Here is a 22886-nt window from a genome sequence, read left to right on the forward strand (position 1 = left end):
ATAACATTCTCGCTTACTCGGCCGTCTTACACTTAGCGGGTAGACAGTGCGTTATACTATAAATGTGCATGTGTCGGTTTGCCTTTTTTGAACATTTCTGCTCTTAAGTTTGAATAATAAAAACATTTTCATTAAAATGAGCCTCTGTAAACAAAGCTCAAAGGGCAAATAATAAAGTGAGAGAGAAAAAGGAGTGCCGCGGAAAAAGTGAACTCATGCTATGACCAACTCGGCAGGCTCTGTGGGTTAGCTTTGGTTGGGCTTTTTCGCAGTTATTATGCACTAGAAAGACAAACAAGGAGACCTTGTCTGCTTATGACGAGTGTGGAACACTGCATGTGGAGCTCACCGCTTCCCCTGATGCTCCCTAAAGGCTTTATGGGAGCATTCAACGAAGGCTGCACGGAACAAAAGAAACAATCCTACCTGGCCAAAACCCACAGCCTACAGGAGAACAACAGAAAAAAAGTGAAAAAATATGTACAAGAATGGCTTACGCACATTTGGCATCTTCGGCTTTCATCCACAGAGGATCTGCATACTCAAACAGACAGCCGGCCTACTTCAGCCCAAAATCCACACACCCATCTGGGTGCCAGAGGAACGGCAGGGCAGGATCCTGTCCGCACTCCGTTAAGGGTTCTCCGGGTTACACTGCATGCCCTTCACTCGCTCTAACTCCCTCTTGACTTGCACGCCACTGTCACCACTTATTCAGATGCAGACATTTAGAGACACTTCTGGCTGAGATGTCAGTTATTTTGCTATACCCTAGATGGAAAAGCCTGTCTCTGTTTGCTCTCCATTCCTCCCTCTCTCTCTAAAGCAAGGCAAAACCGAGGTGCTAAGAGAACACTGAGACGAGCTGGGATTCAACACTTCAGTTTCTGATCCACTCTAAGCTGGATTCTGCACACTTGATTAAAACAAGTGTATCATGAGTGGAAAATTAGAGGGGTGATGGAAAAGGCTAAGGAGCAGGGGAAAAAAAGAAAGGGTGCAATGAGGAGAAGAATCCACAGCATATAACAGCAGTGACTGCTCAAGAACAGCAATAACTAAATTGGAAGGTACTTTAGCTGTGAAGTGAGCCCCAAGTGATTTTGGAATGTGTACAGCTCATCAGTATCTAAAAAAAAGTGAGGCCCATTAATTAGACACAAACAATGTTCTCTCTCAATATCGACTTCTTAATGGACATGGTGCGACCTGGTTCGTGTTCCCTTTGTAGTCAATGCCACTGGCCTCAGAGGGGTTCTGGAATGGGGGGATTATGTCATCCTGCTGTGCCCTTCAGAAACTGGAGCTGGGTAGCTTTCCTCCTTTTCCATGTTACTCATTAACTATGCAGGACTGAGGAGTGGGGCTTCACCTTACTGGATAAGGTTGCTACCAACCTACGCCCGCATGGAATATCCATATCCCGTTAACGTTTTTGGTCTTAGGTTGATGCTGTTAGGAATAAACTGGACAAAAATAAACACTAATTTCAGATGCCTTTGTTGGCCTAAGGGAGACAGAGTAAACTCAACAGTACAAAAAGGGCATTGTGCAGTTCCCTGCTTACTGTCCTGGATTTGATATAATTGCATTTTTTTTAACAATCTCCATAACTACAAGATCAGCAGAAGCTGGCCACCTGCACAGGACAAGAATGCACACCAGAACTGTCTCATCACCCCACTGTGGAAGAATTTAAGCCTATGTCAAACACTGCTAGGGATGAGATTTAGCAAACTGGCTTTTAATGGGGGAGAGGGTCTTTACGCTGTCCCTGTGTGTCAAGAAGATGGCTGAAACTGTTTACCCAGATAACAATCAGCTCCATCCCTTAAACCAGAGGCCCCCACAGCCTCTCCTCTAAATGGCATGAAGGAGAGCTGCATCAACGTTTTGTGCCTTAACGCGACATCTGGAACATACCATGCACAGAAACTCGATATATTAGAGATCATTAGACATAAACTGGAAAAGGCTGGAAAAGTTTGGGGGAAATTAATCATATGCACTGGTGAACAAACAAAGTGCTGACAAATATGGTTCAAAAAAGAAAAAATATCAACCATCATAAAAATACGCACTGCAAGATTTTCATTCTGAATTATTGATGGGAACAGGTAGGAGGAAGCGATGGAATGGCCTAAAACTTAGATTTCTGATCATTTTAGACTCGTCTTAATAAAATATACATTAACTCCGTCTCACAGCAAGCACAAACCTGAAGCACTGCAGTTTTAGAAGGGGTATCGGGGGTCCTACTGCCTTGTGCCTTCCTATGTAATTATCTACCGAGAAGAAACATTTGGTAGTAGGCTGTTGGAGGATCGTTTAATGCTAGTTAGTTATTTGAAGGGCTCCATTATGGGCTCTGAAATCATCATTTTTTCCCACCAGACATGCTTCCAGGATCAACAATACTGGCTGTATATACAGCCAACAATACTGGCTGTTCCACTGCATGCAGCAGACGCCAGCACGCCTGCCAGCGAAGCCTCAAGTGCGAACCTGCATCTAAACCATTCCAGCGCCGCGATTCCTTCATGAATGTCTCCGCATGTGCGTTAATCGCGTTGTGCTCATTTTCAGTCCGGCCTTGATACGCATCGCAGCCTGTATCACCACAGCAATGACTCGGGCCAATGAGTGCGGGTTTATGTTGATGTTTAAGGCATCAAAGGTCAACCCGACGCGACTAAAGCCTTCACCATCACCGCATTTCACTGTTATGTGGAAAAGAGAGAAGATGAACTATATACATCTAACTACTCTGCTGCAGTCCGCGCTCGGTAAGCGCTTCACCGCCGGTTCAGCTCCGTTCAGCGCCGCGAACCATTCCGCTGCGAGCCGCCGGAGCTCCTCAAAAACTTTTAGCATGAATATTAAAATCTCAGAGAGTGAGGTTAAACCTAAAGTGGTCACGAAAAGACACGGAGGCTAACGCTATCGTGTTGGGGATTTTTTTTTTTTGCTTTAACATAGAACAATAGCAATCGTTCGCACCACTGCGTTTATTTGCATAACACATAATAATAATGATGATAATATCAATAATTATTACTATTTTAGAAATAATAAAAACGCATATTATTTTACCCAATATATCTACCAGATTAATGTAGTATGTGTCATTTTAACAATAAGCATGTAACACGACTAGCTAGCATTTTAAAAAATTCGAGGCTAAACGCGCTCCACCGTTTTGTTTGCGCTGCCAAGTTTCGGCACTTCAGCCAAGAAATAGCTATAAAAAATAATAAATAAAAAAATACCAAGACCTCAAAATCAAAAACCTCAAATGGTTTTATTTACCTCAGTTTTCTTTCACAGCAGCCTAATTGATTCACTTCGGCTTTTTAAGTCAGACTGGTGCAGCAAAATATTTCTTTTTGAACTGAAACTGTAGTTTCGTCTAAACCCACACTCTACTCCTACTACACCGCACACTGCGCGAGGGAACGGGCTTCTGCTGGTGGTGGTGGTCTTAGCTAGTAGGCTAGGCGGGTTTGGACGCAGCCGGTAATGTTATTCAGGCGATATTAGCCTAGTTTAGCGTGACCGTCTGAAGTTGAGTGTCACCGCGAGCACCAAGTTCCTCCACTGGACTGAGATTTATTTGTGATATATTAAACCATAAAGTGTCTGAACTTTTTTCACTCGGGCTCCTGGCAGCTTATCTCCGCACCTCAGGCTGTCACTCGTTAGGAGTCTATTAGCGCTGGGAGGTCAGCAAACGGCTGCTTACCTTGAGCTCCACCGATGTGGACGAAGACGGCGAGCACAAGAACGGACGCGGTGCTCATCTGCAGTAAGAATCCAGTTCCCCCTCGGTGCCTTCTTTTCGCAGTCTTTTCACTTTTCCCCATCGATACGGACGAAAAGTCGAGGCAAATCCGCCGCGGAGACGGTTTCACACGGTCGCTTTCGGCGAAGCCCAAACTTGGGGACACGGCGAGGTAAAAAAAGCAAAGCTGCCTAAAAAAAACAGAAGCTTCAATCCGAAATGTCTCGTTAAAAAATCACCTCAGCGGAGCCGCGCGCCGCCGCCTCCTTCAAACAGCGTGTAAAAAATCCTCCTCAGTGTAGAGACGCCGTTTAGACGACTTATATTTGTATTATGTGCGAGTATATCTGTGCAGAAATGTCACCCTTCCAGCTTTAAGGTCATGTTCAGTCAGTGTCTCTGTCGCTGTGCTGAAGTTCGTCCTCTCCGGCTGTTTAACGGCTCTTTTAACGGCTGCTTCTTCACTCGCAACGAACGAGGAACGTCTCGCGCGCGTCTCGCGTTCTGATGGAGAGCTTCGAAGCGCAGTGTTCAACGGCGGCGGTTATTTTTTTACACACCCGTTCTCGGATAAGCCCCGCCCCCTCCGCTGGGATTGGCCAGTGCTGTCTCGCCTCCTGCGCGGGGATTTGCAAGCAGTTCCCACACACAACGAATCCAACGAAACTACTAGCCAATCCTAGCGCTGGAGGCGGGGTCTGCCGAAATACAGGCGTGGAAAAAACCCCACATCGCTCGCCAGTGCCATGCTCCTCTCACCAATCCAAATACAAACGACTGGCTGTAAAACCAGGTACGGATTAACGGATTGCACCTTTACCTGATCAAATGTATTGATCAGCGGTGATACTAAAGAACGACAGGCATGTCCACAGTCACTTTTAACTTTTATGGGTTAGGGTAATTGGCTTTACTGCAGTGTATGTTTAGTGGTTTTTGCGAAGAACATCTACCATCTTAATTATTGCAAACGGAGATGTAATAGGAGCAGATATGCTTGCAGGCCAGGCCATACAGAAAAAACAGTGTCTGTTTGCTGTAATTGTAACCCTCCTATCGTGTTCCGGTTCAAAATAGATCCTTTTCAGGTTTCAGAGTCTCTAAAATTGATCATTTTTCCACAAAACTTCGTCAACAGTGATGATATGAATATGTAAAAATTAATATCACTAATTTGATGTTTTTATAAAACATTAAGGCTTACTGTAGCTGAGAATGGCAATCAAGAATGCTAATCAGAGAGTTAATACAGCTAATATAATCAGACTGATTGACCCCAGGACCCCTCCAACCCCCCCAAGGTCTTCAGCAAAAATAAGTAAAACTCTTCTGGTTTCATTGTGACGATTCATTGTCATCAACACAAATTAACTGACGTCCATACATGCTCGAATGAGATATTCCAGTAGAATATATGGCTCATACATCCAGAATAGCCATTTAAACCTGTAAAATCCACTAAACTGTGTGTTTTGTAATGAAAAAGGGCCTATTTTAAGGTGAATAAGGTAATTACGATTAGTAAACTACGAGGTCAATTTCTAAGTTGTTGGAGGCAAGTAGGGTCAAATGAAAGTGCAGAGTGATGTGTTTTAGCAGTGTTTTGAGATGGTTTAGCCATACAGGGTGAAAACTGACCCACAAACATCACTGATAAAACTGATTTGTGAACATAATGAACACAACCCCTTTAAAAGGGGTTTAAAAGCCCAGTTTTATCACACGCTTCTATAACCCAAGGACAGCTCAGTGAGTTTGCACTGAAGTCCCTCTAGTTAATGAATAATAAGACTTAGTATGTAATAAAGCCTGGAATTCTAAGGGTTTAATAACAGAATGTACGTATGTATTACTACAGATACTGGTTTGGATGTTCTTAATGGAAAGGTTTGATGAAAGATCAATGCAATTTTCCACTTAGACCTCAGATAGTCATTCAGCCAAGACATTTTGCTTCCTTAGTTTAGTGCTCAAGCTACGAGGCTAACACTGGAAGTCAATAAACACCCAAATCTCTCCTGTAAATACATACAAAACGTCTCTCAACCAGCTCAATGACTGTCAATGTCAATTACTATGCTTATGCAAAGATTTTTGCCGATCTGACTGAATACATTCTGATTAGAGATTAAGACTGAGGTGTTCATACGCTGATCAGGCATAACATTATGACCACTCACTGTCCATTTTATCAGCTGCACTTAATGTATAGCTGCACTTTGTAGTTCTACAGTTACAGACTGTAGTCCATCTGTTTCTCTGATACTTTGTTACCCCCCTTTTACCCTGTTCTTCAGTGGTCGGGACCCCCATGGACCCTCACAGAGCAGGTACTATTTGGGTGGTAACATTGACGTGGTGGTGTGTTAGTGTGTGCTGCACTGGCCTGAGTGGATCAGACACAGCAGTGCTGCTGGAGTTTTTAAACACTGTGTCCATTCACTGTCCACTCTATTAGACACCCCAACCTTACAGATGTAAAGTCAGAGACGACAGCTCATCTGCTGCACAGTTTGCGTTCTAGTCCTTCATCAGTGGTCAAGGGACGCTGCTCACAGGATGCTGTTGGCTGGATATTTTTGTTTGGTGGACTATTCTCAGTCCAGCAGTGACACTGAGGTGTTAAAACTCCAGCAGCACTGCTGTGTCTGATCCACGCAGACCAGCACAACACACACTAACACACCACCACCACATCAGTGTTACTGCAGTGCTGAGAATGATCCACCACCCAAATAGTACCTGCTCTGTGAGGGTCCATGGGGGTCCTGACCACTGAAGAACAGGGTAAAATGAGCTGAAAAATGGACAATGAGCATAAAAAAATTGCTTAGATCTGTTGGCAAACTTTTTCAAAGGATTTCATAGTGACTGATGACTACGGATTTGTTTATGTACTACCTAATATATGGAGAAATGGGTATTGCAATTATATGTGTGGTGTTTTTTGTTGGAAGTTGGAACACTCCTACTTGGGTCAGAAATATGTACATAATGAACTTTTCTGTATTTATGAATACCTTCCTTGCTTTTAAACACCTGCCATGTTTTCAAGTGCTGCAGCAAATGTACTGCACCTTATTTATAATGAATTCTTGACACAGTTTCTCTCATTTTCCACAATAACAGCAACCATATTAAGTTCATCAAAGGCTGTGTGGAAGCAGCTTTCTTCTTGTTAATGTTTCACCCTTGAGTCTGATCTATAGCACTGAGCAGACGGGGGGAAACAAGCCTCTCAGGAATCTAATCACTGAAACCCTTTTTCCCCCCTTTAAGTACATTTGCTCTCCTTATCGTTGCTCTCCTGATATTCATTTAGCTTGCTAATTGCTGAAAAAAAGATCTCCACTGACGAGACAAAATCGATAATTATGACAGGAAGAGAGCCACAAGCCAAGATAACTGAAGTGAGTGTGCAGATTTTGCTCCGTGGGGCCCGGACTCTGATGCCTGAACCTGTGATAAGAGGTAAGTGTGTCTAGCGATATGCCCTCATCAATCTTCCCTATCTTTGGGTGCATGCTACATTTATACGGCTGCATTTGCAGCAACACATAACCAAACATTCCATTTCCATCTGCTTTTGGTTAAACAGTCACATTTTAGTCTAATCTACATGTTAAAGCTCCCAGAATTTGCTAGAACAATCAGGCAAGCTGTTGGTATTCCTGTAGAAGAGGTCTTAAACCATCTACAATGATAAAGATCAATGCACTATGTAAACTATTGGTAATAAACTGTTTTAAAGGTCCACTTACAACATAATTCTTTTCCGCACAACCATTTTCATACCTCTCTTTATCCCTTAGAATTAAACAGGCTGTTTTTTTTACTGCACCTTTAGGACTAATATATGTAAATGATCTCTGTTTTGATTTGCTGCCTTGCATTGTGTTTCATTCAGAAAGCGGACTGGACTGAGTCACTCTTTAGGACTTCACCGTGAAATACACCACGCTAAACTGCTGTAGGATATACAGGCACAGCCGATTTATGAGGAGCCTGGCCTCTTCCTATTTCTCCTGTTATATCAAAAACAGGACTGCAATACACCAGAGGGCGCCCACATGCAAGTCCTCAGTGAATTAGAGAAAAAGGAGCTAAACGACTAAAAACGAAAAATTGAAATAGTTACAAATCACTTGCCCAAAACTTTCATTTAATTATAGATAGTAGAAGGTTGTATTTCACTGAAACAGCAAATAAAACGTATCTGTATGCTCCATCTTAGCCCAGTCATTTTGGGCTTGCTCGAGAGCGCCCTCTAGTGTTTGAGAAACCCAGAAGACAGTAGAGAGTGGTAATTCTCCTCTCTACAAGTTCTTTCATAGGCAGATATATGCAAATGGCTTGGGTTTTTTGACGTCACAGAAACAATGTATTAAAAACAGGCTGTTTATGCAGCTTAGTTTCTATATGTGATTTGGGAGTGAACAATATGCTTTGAAACTTTAGCCATGCTTAAATACTTCATCATTCACCATCTAAGCTGCTAATCCTCCTGGGTCTCATGTGGTGCTGGAAGAGAGCTCATTGGGCAGAAGGCAGGAAGCACCCTCGGCAGGTCCGCAGTCCACAGGGTACTCAAACCTACACATTTACACACAGGACCATTCTGAACACTCACACCTAGAGACAGTTTAAGAAAAGACCCTGGTTGCCCGGCTGGGGAATCGAGCCCAGGCCCTTTTTGCTGTAAACCGACAGTGCTACTGTAATGGGAAGTGAGGAGGCGGATGCACGTGCTGAGATAAGCAAGATTTTTTAAGGGCAAATCCAGGGTCATTGTCATAACAGTCCAGGTTCAAGTAACCAATACGGAGAGATTGGGGCGCAGACATACCAGACACCAGAATGCAACAGAACAAGCAGAACATACGACACAGCAAATAACAAACAAAGATTTGAGCAAAGACCAGCAGATACTAAGGGCAAACATAGGACTTAAATATTGGGACAGGCAGGAAACAAGGGACAGGCAGGAAACAGGTGAAAACAATCATGGGCGGAGACATGAACATGGAACAGGAACCATGGGCACAGAAGCAGAGGCAGAAACGGGCACAGAGGCAGAAATGGGCACAGGAGCGGGAACATGGGAACAAGGAACAGAAGACAAAGGCACAGACACTGAAACAGGAGACAAAACAGGAACAGAGACACAAGAACGCGGAACTGGAGCAGACACAGACGGAGAACAAGGAACAGCAGCTGGAGCAGGAACAGAAATGGGAGACACAACACCAGATACAGGAACAGACGAAACACGAACAGAACAAGGACGAAACACGGAGGGAGGACGAGGAGGCACAACAAAAAACGGCGCCAAACGAGACACGGCCTTTGGAACAACAGGATGAGGAAAACAAACATGCAAGACAGACCACACAAACGACAGGGGAACAGGAACCAAGACCGACACAGGCACAGAAACAGGCATACAAACAGAAACCAGGACAGAAACGAAAGGAGGAACAGGAACAGGAACAACAACAGGAATGGGAACGGACACAGACACAACAGTAGGGAACAAGACAACATCAGGGACAGAGGAAGGCAAAAATGCAGGAATAGAAACAGGAGACCCAGAAGACACAGGAGGAATGGAAGGCCTACGGGGAACAGCAGACATGGGAGGACCATGGGGAACAGCATACACAGGAACAGGAGGCCCACGGGAAACAGACACAGGTGAGGGTGGGAAGGGCGGGAACAAAGAGACTGCAATGTCCACGGGGGCGGGCAGGCCTGCAACGACGTCCACAGAGACTGGCGGCAGGTCCGGAGGCGTGGCAACTGGTGGCGGGTCCAGAGGCACAGGCTTGCCTCAGGATGCGGCCACGGGATCAGGCTTGCCGCGGGGTGTGGCCACAGGATCAGAAGTGCCGCGGGGTGCGGCCACGGGATCAGGAGTGCCGCGGGGTGCGGCCACGGGATCAGGAACTCCAGCTGGGTACCGCTGCTCCAACCTGGAGGAAAAAACAGACACAGAACCCACTCAGCCATTCTCAAAGCCCACTGGAGGGATTGGCATCTCGCATTGGCGCTTGAGGACGAGCCGAGTACTACAGTACAGGTTATCTGTATGCTCCATCCGTCTCACCTCGACGTCGCTCCTCCCTGCAGCGTTGTTCAAGCTGGGTGGACCCAAGGCGCTTACCTGAGCTCTCGTCGTGCAAACAGAAGACGGGATGGTCCTTCGCCTTCTTACAGGATCGACGAGACGCTCGTGTTCCCTCAGTGCCAGGGGATTCTCTCTCAGTGGCAGGGTGGCATTGGGACGCGGGTAACTCAGGCTGTGTGGAAACAGCCGGAGTTTCGTCCTAATGGAACAACCACAAACCAGTATCTCGCTTTCTCACTGCGTCCTTAGGTGACTGGTCTTTATGTAACAGGAAGCGAGGAGGCGGACGCACATGCTGAGATAAGTGAGATTTATTAAGGACAAATCCAGGGTCATCATCGTAACAGTCCTGGTTCAAGTAACCAATACGGAGAGATTGGGGGGCAGACATAACAGACACCAGAATGCAACAGAACAAGCAGAACATACAACACAGCAAATAACAAACAAAGATTCAAGCAAAGACCAGCAAATACTAAGGGCAAACACAGGACTTAAATAACAAAGGGTAAACGAGGGACAGGCAGGAAACAGGTGAAAACAATCATGGGCGGAGACATGAAACAAGGGTCTAGATTAAACCAAAACAAATGCACAAGAAAGATCAAAACACACCATGAACACATGGACAGGACTGGGAGGGGCCAATCGTGACAGCTACCCATTCAAGTCTGGATATTTATATAGCTTTATTTACAAGGGGCATTGTTACAAAGCAGCTTTACAGAAAATCCAAGTCCAAGGCCCAAATGAGCGAGCCAAGAGCATCAGAAGCAGGAAAAACTCCCTAAAAGCAAGATGAAGAAACCTTGAGGGGAACCAAAACTGGTGTATGGAACCCATACTCTGTTGTGACACTGTATAGTAAAACAATAATAGAGCAATATGAATAAAGAATAAAGATCTGAGCATGAATATACAATAAAAGAAAAGCAATGAGCCTGTCATTTTACTGTTCTGTTAAAAAGTCAGGAAAATTGGGTTTTCCACAATATGGGCGTTTTAATGTCTGATAGGCCTCATTCAAAGCAAAGACACATGTACTGCTATTATGTTGTAAATGTAATCACTGCATTACTTCCACTTTAACAAATCGTGTAACAGCCTTGATAATTATTGTGAGCCATATCCTTTGTGTGACAAGCCGGGAAGCCATGCAGAGATGATCATATTTGCCAAAAAATGTTTCAGCTAAAGACTAGGCAAACCCATTCCAATTGTTGAAAATCAGCAATTGTCACTTTTCCCATCAGGAAATGTAAGATGAGTTTCTGTGCACGTTTATGGACGATATTGTGCTATTTATTATTGCAAAGACAATTAGATGCTTTGTGCAGAGAATAGTCCAGGATTAGGCCTGTTTGATAGGGTTATGTAAACAGATACCAATGATGATTTACAAGTGACATGATGACGAAGCTTCAAAAATGAAAACTGCCTTGTTGGGAAAGAGAATAGAGAGATAATATATATACTCATATACACTCACCGGCCACTTTATTAGGTACAGTTCAGTTACTTGTTAACACAAATAGCTAATCAGGCAATCACATGGCTACAACTCAATGCATTTAGGCTTGTAGAGGTGGTCAAGACAACTTGCTGAAGTGCAGACCGAGCATCAGAACGGGGAAGAAAGGGGATTTAAGTGACTTTGAATGTGGTGTGGTTGTTGGTGCCAGACGGGCTGGTCTGAGTATTTCAGAAACTGCTGATCTACTGGGATTTTCACACACAACCATCTCTAGGGTTTACAGAGAACGGTCCAAAAAAGAGAAAATAGTGAGCGGCAGTTGTGTGGACGAAAATGCCTTGCTGATGTGAGAGGTCAGAGGAGAATGGGCAGACTGGTTCGAGATGATAGAAAGGCAACAGCAACTCAAATAACCAACCAAAATCTCTGAGGAACGTTTCCAACACCTTGTTGAAAGTGTGCCACGAAGAATTAAGGCAGTTCTGAAGGCAAAAGGAGGTCCAACCTTTTACTAGCAAGGTGTACCTAATAAAGTGGCTGGTGAGTGTATATAAGGATAATCTTGATTATTTTTAACAAGAAAACATTGCAGAATTGTTTTTAGATATGTGTCAGGCCTGGATTAGTTACCTGATGCTATTGAGTGTTCAAGCAGCAAAAGCTTAGTTTGTACAATATTGCAAATATTGCAACAAAAAGTGAGAAAAGACACTGCAAAATCAGGCATTTTAGCCTGCAACAATCACAAAGGCCATGAGATCCTAGTGGGACTAGTTAATGGATTCACAGTTACGTTTTGGTGTTGTGTAGGCATTAGCCTTTAGAAATGCTAAACTAGGTAGCCCAGTAGTTTGTATTGTCTTAGAGGAGTCCTACCAGCACCTACAGCTCATGTCATGAATGTCACTGGCCTGATTTGGTCTGCAAGCGGAATTATTTTAATTTTCTATTCTTAGTAGCCCGTTTCACCCTGAGATGCACTACAGTGTGCGTTCTGAGCCCCAGCGCCCCCCCAAACAACAATCTATGGGCCAGCGGTTACACAAAAAGAAAAGATAACTGGTGTTTAGTTTAGGCAGTTTAAAAAAAACAATGTAAAACCATTTTTATTTAGAGTTAGAATGAAAACATATTTAATGCCTTTTTTGCTGTCTCAGTTTTGGCATACTTTGAATAAACAAAATGTTTATGCAAAATGTTAAGTAAAATGATATAAAAAAAAACAGAGGGCTTTGCTAAGATTTCTTTAATATGGCCCTTTTAGTGGCTGAGGTTGACACCCCTGATCTACAATGCTACTCAGTAAAATGATACAATGTGGATGTAATATGTGTACCATGTTATCTTGTAGTAAACTCAGTCCTGACCACAGTGCTGTTTCAGCAAGTCCTGATGTAAGCAAGGCTTTAGTGTACAGTAGGCCTCTCAAAGACAGTAAAACTAAACCATAAACTCAAAGCAAATAAGACGTCCTGCTATTGTAAGTAAGTCAAGGCGTGCTCTTTGATGTTGGGTAATGTTCATCTGTGAATGGTTTACTCTTAGAAGTCTAGAGGTATCACTGTCGCTTTGCTGTCCATACTTATTGAAACGTAACTACATAATTTCATAAGTAATTACATTATGAGTGATATAATAAATAACATTTGCCTCCAAATGTACTTTCTGCTTACAGTTTAAATGTAAGTAATACAAAATGAGTGACAGTACATTCAGTTTACATTCTTTTTGTCCATTTCTTTCAATGACATTTTTACCCCAATGTCACAGCTGTATCCTACGTTTGATGAAATGACATGTTAGTAATTAAGTAAAAATAGTTAAGATCACTAACATTTTTTATTGTTAGCATAGTTAACATTATTAGACGAAGCTCAATGACAGATTTTATGTTGGAATGTGAGATATATGGCAAGTTCAAACGCCCCAAATCTATGCCACCGAGGTTTTAATTAAGCGATTCGCTCAGACTTTATTTGTGGTGTGGCGAACAAAGGAATAGTTTGACCCTCTAATGGCAAACCCATAGAAACCACCACTGAGAAATGCAACACATTCTCTTCCTCAGTGTCACGTATAACATTATACAAGTAGGCCACCCATGATGATACCCGCCTTCCATGTAAATGTGTCTTGTGAGTTGTCACTTACGAAGATTAAAGCGAGCTGGTCTTTGGTCATGTAGAAGAGGAACTTCTAGCCAAGGGCACTGCAGTTTTGCGAAGCTGGCATGCAGATGTGTCCATGAAGATGTCCAACATCAAAGAACAGCAAGTCATGACGTATTCATAAAAGCACTACGTCTGTCTTTACTCTGATAATATGGCTTATGATTAGACTGCATTTGAAAGGCCTACCCGACATTAAAGCCATCCTTCAGAGCCAAATGAAACAGCCACAGAGTTTACCAAAAGAGGTTAGCAAAGTAGGACATGGTATATATGTATGTACACATTTTATTGAGAGATCTTTAAGCATTATTGGTGAAAAGCCTCTAGTGTGGCAATATCAACAACTGGCCTGACTGCTTCAGCAATTTTGGGAGCTTTAACTCTCATAGGTCCCCAACGGAATAGAGCCTTGAAATGATTTTCCTTACGCTTTGTTTAATTATTTCTTACCCTGAGCTCATTGAAACAAGTGGAGAAATTTGGTGGAGTGCAGACTCTACAATATAAATTGATATTGCCGTTGTGTTTGCGAGATGAAGAGGAGACACCACATTATGATTTGAATCTGATGAAAAGTTCTTGTGCATTTAGTCTTGTTGGTGTAATAAAAAACATTCTGACATCAGAACAAACTAAACAAGCTTCTAACTTGCCAAACTGCAGACTCTACTTGTCAATATGGAATGTAAATTGATTACCATTGATTAACTATGTAATTAGTGTATTTGTGTAATTACATTTAAACACTATAGGAAAACAACAATAGCTATTCAAGCTGTCCAGGGGTTCCACTATTTTTTCCTTCAGCTTGATTTATACTGATGTAGTTGTAGCCCTCATTACCAAGTTAGTTATGTTTTAAGCAATAAACGTAAATAAGCCATTTTTCTGGCTGATTGTTATTAGCCTTTTTTAATCGGAAGCTCATACTTTGTGGCTAAATGAACACATAAAGCACACTAGCACATTTCCAGTACTTTCTATTAGCCAAAGTTGCAATGTTAATAACCTAATTTGCTCTATAATGGGCAGAGCTGGCATTTTAATTCCTTAAAAGGAAAATCAGCTTCCAATTTAAATAATATGAATCAAAGTAAGTGCTACATTGCAAGTCAGACGCAACTGGCTATTTAGCACAATGAACATACTGTTGCGGGCTGCCTCAGAAGGATCTGTGGGCCTTTCTCATTCTTGCTTTTCTTAATATTGGTGGCAATATTTGCAATGCTGTAAACGAAACTTATTTTGGTAGAACATCCAGTAGCACAGTGAACTAGGCCTGGGGCACTTCTAAAACAAGTTCATTCTCAATTCACTTTCCCAACAAGGTAGTTATCAACCTTTAAAGCTTGGTTTTAAGGGTACTTGTCAATCACCGGTGATATTCACCCTAATAACCCCACCCTATCGCACAGGCCTACTCCTGAATGAGTGTCTGAATAAGGCATCTAAAGTTCTTTGCAACAACAGTGCAAATTTGTCCATAAACGTGCATAGAAAGACAAGTTCACGGTACATTTCTGAGCAGCCATCAAAACATTGACACTAGACTCTCAGAAAAAAAGGTATGGGACTGTCACTGTAACCAGGATAGGACCCTCAAGGCTACGTCTCGGTACCTTTAGTCAGGGAACATAATTGTACCATAATTGTACTGACTCCACACACCCCATCTCGTCTCCAGGCTTTTTATTTTATTGTTCTGTTTTAAAACATTCGGTCATGAAAAAGGTATAAAACGTGCTTTTCACCTAAAAAAAAACATATTTAAGGTACATAACTGGATCTTAAAACCACTGTTGTACCTTTGAGGCAACATTTACATTGTATGAAAAACGCACCTGTACAGAACCTTTATTTCTAACAGTGTATTGCAGGTAGAATGCAAGATTAATTTCCGATGATGCCATAGCCATCCATGGCCTGGAGTCCAAGATTGCACACTTGGACTGAAATAAAAATGTAAAGGTCAGAAGTGTTGGGTTGGATTTCATGGGACTTTTTCAGACCACATCTTACGTCTTTACCTATTAATGTCAGATGCACAGGCTCAAAAAGATGGTCTGGCTCAATGTTTAGGTCTCAAATGCAAAATCATCATTAAACTGATGAAGATATGATGACAACAGTAGATAGTTCACTTAACTTCTGATTAACTCAGCAATATGGCAAAATGTTCTTCCACACGTTGGAGAGTAAGGCTTTAAAATGTAAATAATGTGGTGATGACAAAATGGCAAGCTCTTGTAAATATTGCGAGAGTTGGTTGAATTTGCAAATCACATATTACTCAGTGGAGTGTATAGGTGTAGCAGCAGCAATGAAATACAGCTCAAATGCACTTACCTAGCTCAAGTTATAATATCGTATAAAGTCAAAATAATCAATGGTCTGATTCCCAATTCTGTGTTTGGAGCAAACAATCTGCCAATACCATTCGCATAATCCCTAATTCTCCACCTTTGATTGCAATGCCTTAAAATCCCTATGAAGGACCATGATAAAACACAGCTCACTTAAAAAAGTCTGGCCACTGATATAGGCTGTTGTGTCAGCCTTTGTTAAATCACATCACAACAGTGTTACAAAAGATGTCATGAGCTGGCATTCGCTGTCACGACTACTTACGTATTAACTCTAAGAAGCACAGGGTAGTATCAAGTCATTCTAACGCTGGAGGGTTTGGTTGAAGTGTTCCCCTTTGGATCATAACTTTAACTTTGCCTCAGTCCAGTACTACTGGGTAATCGACTTTTGAAATATCCAAGGCCTCAGTCTATAAACAGCAACAAGCAGAGCCTCATCCACACCTAATTCCCCTTTACTTAAGACGTACAATACAGCTACAGCTTTGGCTGGACTCAAGCTCGCAAACCCACTTTGATGACCTGCTCGCTTTCTGGACCTAAAAGAAACACGGCTCCCTAGTGAGAGTGGAGAGAAGAACATGTGTGGAATTTCGTTGAGTAATGCCTCCCTTTGCTCCCATAGAACGCAAGAGGTGACTCACCTTGACATCATTTCCTCTGCTCAATGTCCCCAATAAGAAGGAGTGCGGCAAGCTGAGCAAAGGTAGGCTCCTTTAATCTGCCACTCCATCTAGTGCAATTTCCACTTTATCCCTCAGAGCTGCCATCTTAATCAACCAGAACACCGCACTAAAAATGTGTGTCATAAAGGGTAGCTCATTCCGTGCCACATTCTTTATAAGTACGCTATATGATTACAGCAAGTCTGATTGAAGGGCATAGGTTTTACATTGTAATTACAGTGCAATGGCTTATTATTATCCTTTTATTGCAAGCTTATTAACAATATTCCATTAGGAAATGAATTCACAGTTTCTAAAGTTGGACATATCACAAAACAACCCTTCTACTGTGTAATAAGTGTTTAGATACTTTTGGATTTTTTAATATACTTCCAATACACATATGTATATATATCCCCACACATCAGGTTAAATAAATATAAGTTCTAAATTACACACCATATTGCCAAAAGGATCCGCTCTTCTGCCTTCACACGTACATGACCTTGAGTGACATCCCATTCTTAATCCATGGGGTTTAATATGATGTCGGCCCACCCTTTGCAACTATAACAGCTTCAACTCTTCTGCGAAGGCTTTCCACAAGGTGCAGGAGTGTGTTTATGGGAATTTTTGACCGTTCTTCCAGAAGCACATTTGTGAGGTCAGACACTGATGTTGGATGAGAAGGCCTGGCTCGCAGTCTCCGCTCTAATTCATCCCAAAGGTGTTCTATAGGGTTGAGGTCAGGACTCTGTGCAGGCCAGTTAAGTTCTTCCACACCAAACTCAGTCATTCATGTCTTTATGGACTGCTTTGTGCACTGGTGCGCAGTCATGTTGGCACAGGAAAGGGCCATCCCCAAACTGTTCCCACAAAGTTGGGAGCATGAAATCGTCCAAAATCTCTTGGTCTGCTGAAGCATTAAGAGTTCCTTTCACTGGAATTAAGGGGCCGAGCCCAACTCCTGAAAAGCAACCCCACACTATAATCCCCCCCTCCACCAAACTTTACACTTGGCACAATGCAGTCAGACAAGTACTGTTCTCCTGGCAACCACAAACCCAGACTCATCCATAGGATTGTCAGATGGAGAAGTATGATTCGTCACTCCAGAGAACACGTCTCCACTGCTCTAAAGTCCAGTGGCGGCACTTTACACCACTGCATTTGACGCTTTGCATTGCACTTGGTGATGTAAGGCTTGGATGCAGCTGCTCGGCCATGGAAACCCATTCCATGAAGCTCTCTACACTGTTCTTGAGCTAATCTGAAGGCCAAATTAAGTTTGGAGGTCTGTAATGATTGACTCTGCAGAAAGTTGGCAACATCTGCACACTATGCGTCTCAGCATCCATTTACATTTTACGTGGCTGACCACTTTGTGGTTGAGTTACAGTCATTCTCAATCGCTTCCACTTTATAATACTACTGACAGTTGACTGTGGAATATTTAGTAGCATGGCATCCTATCATGGTACCACGCTGGAATCCACTGAGCTCCTGAGAGCGACTCATTCTTTCACTATTGTTTGTAGAAGCAGTCTGCATGCCTAGGGGCTTGGTTTACACCCGTGACCATGGAAGTGATTGGAACACCTGAATTCAATGATTTGGATGGGTGAGTGAATACTTTTGGCAATATAGTGTATTAATATTGCAAAAATGTTTTTTGCATAAATTGCAACAAAGCCATTGTTTGTGAACTTTTCACATAAGTAGCAATCATGGTGAAGGTGAAGGAACTTCCTAAAGTTCTCCTGGACAACATTATTCACTAACCCTTGAATGGAAAAAGCTACAGAGCCCTAACAAAGATCTTAAACATCCCTGTTAGTGCAGCTGGTTTGGTAAAATGGTAATATGTACAGTTGCACCATACAAGAGTTCACCGTGTGCTCTCAGACTAATTCTAAGGGATGTAAGAGGGAAGCTGGCATCTGCTCGATAAGAGCTGCAGAGCAACAGTTAAAGAAAAATAAGCAAGGAACTGCACCTCAAACATCTCCCCATGTAAATCTCCTCTATTAAAACAGAAGCACAGAAATGTACACAAACTTGAAACCATTTAGAAGAATATACTCAAAATAGAAGTTTTTGGTAATAATTCAGCTCATCATGTTTGGAGAAGAAAGGGTTATGCATATGGTCCCAAAACACCATACTGACAGTGAAGCATGAAGGTGGGAGCATCATGATATGGGGCAGGCTTCTTTGTAAATGGTAATGGGCTATTACACATCATTGAAAGAATCATGAATGGAGTCATGAACCAGAATACGTTAGAGGAGAATTTAATCAGCCATGAAACTGAATCTGAGCAGAAAATGGATGTTTCAGCAAGACAATGATCCCAAACATACAACCAACATAAGACTGGTTTCTAAAGAAGGTGAGGTTGCTTGCATGTTCTGGCCAATCTGTTGACTTGAATCCCTTGAAAATGTATGGAGGATTTGACAATGCAAGTTTAATCAGAGGGACCTTTGTAACCTGGGGGAAATGAAGATGGCTTGCCGAAAAGAATGGGTCACAACTGAACCATAATCCTGAAAAAAGTGAATTATTTCTTACTTTTGATGTCCCAAAACTATATTTACCAACATTGACTTTGCAACAGAATGCCAATGTTATTAATGTATGAATACCTGAAGTTTTAAATTTGTAAGTATAAAGTAAAAAGATATTACTGGAAGTATATTAAATCATAAAAAAGCATCTGAATGCTTGTTTCACGTCACTGTACATCATAGGGTTTTAGTGCGAAGCTAGTCCACATTAAAAAACCTCAAGCATCTCGTTACATTATCCTTCATTTCCAAACGAGGCAGAGGCAATCAGTCTTGTGATGAACGAGACTGAGTGCCAAATTGGGCTCTTTTTAAATGTAATTTAAAGAAGCCTGGCGTTCTCATCAGCTCACCTTTTGAGGGATGAACAATGATGTCAATGAGTGGCTGACATCTTACTGGCATTTCAATTTGAATTAGGAACAGCGGGAAAATTGCTTTTCGGCTGTGCCCATGATGGACTGGTGGGCACCAAGCATTCCATGGGTCACATGCCACGCATTATTCAGGTAAACCAATCAAAACTTGGCTGCAAAAGTGAAAACAGTTATTATATGCTTGGTCTTCCGAAATTAACATGGTAATTTGACAATAAATGTGATTCCATCTGCTTCAGGTAAATGCATTTTTGGTTGAAATAGGTTTTTTTATTATTATTCTTATTATTACTATTATTATTACTTTTCGCCTGCCCTTCCAGTGTTATTTTCAGGTTCATTTCATAAAGCAGAATATCAATGCAGATGTCATGCAGGTCTAATTTCTAAAATATGTTTATTTTGCCGCACTAAGGTGACTAAACCCGGTGGGAGTATATGGAAGCTTCGAAGGCTGAATAATACACTCAGTGGGTTGGAGCACATCCTTGCATTTATTGCTCTGTGAACATATTTATTTACTTGGAACTTCAAATGAGAGAGGTGTGTTACTAATGAAAGATGAGAAAGTGCCAGGGACTTAAAATGGTACGTGCGCCCATGCGCTTTCCGACTTAGCAGACCCTCTAGAGGGCACAATTAATACTGTGCAGCTTTAAAACCATCGGCATTTGATACATTAGGCAAAGCCACAGACGACTACAGCCTTATCTTCTGGTTTTCCCAACCAGGGTCTTATTCTACTCCATAAACCCGGCTTTTGCGAGACTGTTCCATTCCGTTTTATATATATACTTTACAGCAAAAAAAGGGTTTACGCCTCTCTCAGGTATTCAAGCGAACAACCCCAGAACAAATCGTGTTAAAAGTGCATCAAGTGACTGCCGTCCCATAAGATTACCATATTCTTCACTGCATAATGGACAAGCATAGGCCCAAGAAGGAGCAAGATAAATGCATTCCAATAAGAAAGACACTCAAGCAGAAACAAATGGGAGTGCACCTTTTACCAGAAGTTTTCTCTCTTAATTGACATGGTGGTAAAACTGTTAAACATCCATTATACGTTAATGAATTGTGCCAGAGTTAATCAGACAAGGGTGTGGAGAGACGGGAGGGCACACTAGGAGGTAGACAGAACAAAGAGACGGATCACGGCGCAAGCTTCTGTTCCTTCTGAACCGGATATTGCAGTAGAACATTTACCCGGCCTCTATATCCTCGGGTACATTTGCACAGCCCCTGCCACTCAGATGTGTTTTAATGATGGAAAGCCTGTCAGTCATCGCTCTGATAGCTCCACTCCTCGCTTAACAAAGACATTAACAGTCTGCATGAACAATCGCCGTCCTTGAAGATACTCCATCAATCTTCCCGGGCCCAAAAAACTGCTGAGTCCAAGCCGTGCTGTTATGCTCTGCACAGTGAACTGAAACAGGAGTCAGACTAACCTATTTTTGATATACCGCTTTTAAAAATCAAATTTAAATTGGAAATTTATTCTGCCCATAAACCTTGACTGGATCCCCTTTTTTAGAGCTCCCCCTCCTTTCCTCAGCGAGAAGAAGACAGATTATTCTGGTGAATCAGGGTGAGCGGCAGTGGGAAGAATCCTGGCTGGAGACAACAGAGGATGCTACAAAATAACCCCCCTCCCCACCCCGTTCTCCATTGCCCGAGGCATATTTTACTGCGGCTCTTGATATCAGTGTTAAAAGTGATTTGCGGCACCGTATGTGGCAAGGAATCAAAACTTAATTTCGGCAGATAAAGATGCCATTTCTGGGTGAGATAAAGTGCTGCATCATGGGCAGCATATTTCAGGGCACCAGCTCACGCGGCACTCCGCGGACAGCCGGCCAGATTTACGGGCCTGTTTTTTGTGCCCCATAAACGGCAAATCTCTGCGCCAGGCGACACAGGGAAATGTTAATGGATTCATTTGTCAAGAACACCCCCCCCTTCCACTTATTTACAGTCTTCCTCCATTACCGTCACTTTTCCTGTAAGACAAAAAACACTGGCGAAAGTCAAAATATCGATTTACCCGCTTATCGGCCCAATGAGTCATCCCACAAAAGTAGACAATGCCAAGATGCATTAGCGGGAAAAAAATATGTTGGCTGTCTAACCCTCTGCATTACAGTGACCATGATAAGTAATCGCTGTGTAATCTGCATAATTGGAGTAGTTAAAAGTTGCTAAATAACTCATCAGGCTTCTGCAAAAAGGTGCAGCAGTAGAGAAGAATGAGCCGATGATCATATGAGAGCGGAGTGCTACAGCACTAGCTGCTGCTGCATGCAAGCGAGTTGCATGTATATTCATAAACTCATGGTTCACTCTTTTGGAAACACTAAAGTCACACTCACAGAGCGCTTTAGGACCACCATATACAGCGGTCGTCTCCTCCTGATTTCTTCTGTTTTGCATATCTGTCACATTAAATGGTTTCAGATCCCCATACAAAATGTATTATAAGGCATAGAGAACATGAGGAAACACAACTTCTGGTTTTTCAATTATCATTAAATGCATTTTCTCAAGCATGAACTGCGTTTTTAAGATCCTGCCACAGCATCTCAGCGGGGTTCAATCAGAATCAGAATCAGAGTACTTTATTGATCCCAGAGGGAAGTTGCAGTTGTTACAGTTGCAACCATTTATTTAAAAGAACAAACACTAATAATGTAAGACAAAAAAGAGAAATTTGCAATATGTGCAAGTTTAAATTCTTACAAACACAGTAAGTGTAACACAGCAGTGGCTGTGATAATAAATATGAAACATACTGTATAAAACAGTTGAAATTATTGCACGTCAGGCCTAGGCCACTGCAAAACTTTCATTTTAAGCCATTCCGGAGTGGACTTGCTTTTGAGCTTAAGATTGCTGTCTGGCTATATAACCCAGTTCAGCTTGAGCCTGAGATCACGGACTGACGACAGGGCAACCTCCTGCAGGATTTTCTGGTAGAGAGCAGAATTCATGGTTCTGTTAGTTATTGCAAGTTGTCTAAAGCATCCCTACACCATCACACCATGGAAAACCACCATGCTTCCGTATTTGTTTGACTTTTTTTTTGTTGTTGTTGTTGAATGCTGTGTTAGCTTTATGCCAGATGTAAAGGGACCTGTTTCATCCAAACAGTTCTACCTTCATCTCATCTTCACCAACTTGATGGGCATCAAAATGCTTTTTGGAAAATGTGAAGCAGGCCTTTACGTTCCTCTTCATCAGCCATTGTTTTAGCCTTACAGCTCTCCCATGGATACAATTTTTGTCTCTTTCTAATGGTGGAATCATGAACGCTGACTTTATTTGAGGTGAGCAAGGCCTGTGGGTTTCTAGGTGT

At 42.3% G+C, this 22886-nt stretch overlaps 1 protein-coding gene across 2 annotated transcripts in view; it reads right to left on the reverse strand.

Annotated features, from left to right (window-relative positions):
• The window catches only part of unc5c (unc-5 netrin receptor C), a 165509-nt gene extending 161205 nt beyond the window's left edge, over positions 1 to 4304 (reverse strand). For both annotated transcript variants that reach the window (XM_017710748.2, XM_017710747.2), the window contains exon 1: positions 3743 to 4304. In XM_017710748.2, coding sequence (XP_017566237.1) covers positions 3743 to 3863 — 121 coding nt within the window. In that variant the 5' untranslated portion in view covers positions 3864 to 4304. The remainder of the gene's footprint in view (positions 1 to 3742) is intronic.
• Positions 4305 to 22886: the final 18582 nt, after the last annotated feature.

Source organism: Pygocentrus nattereri, chromosome 18 (genome assembly GCF_015220715.1).
Source record: "Pygocentrus nattereri isolate fPygNat1 chromosome 18, fPygNat1.pri, whole genome shotgun sequence".
Lineage (NCBI taxonomy): Eukaryota > Metazoa > Chordata > Actinopteri > Characiformes > Serrasalmidae > Pygocentrus > Pygocentrus nattereri.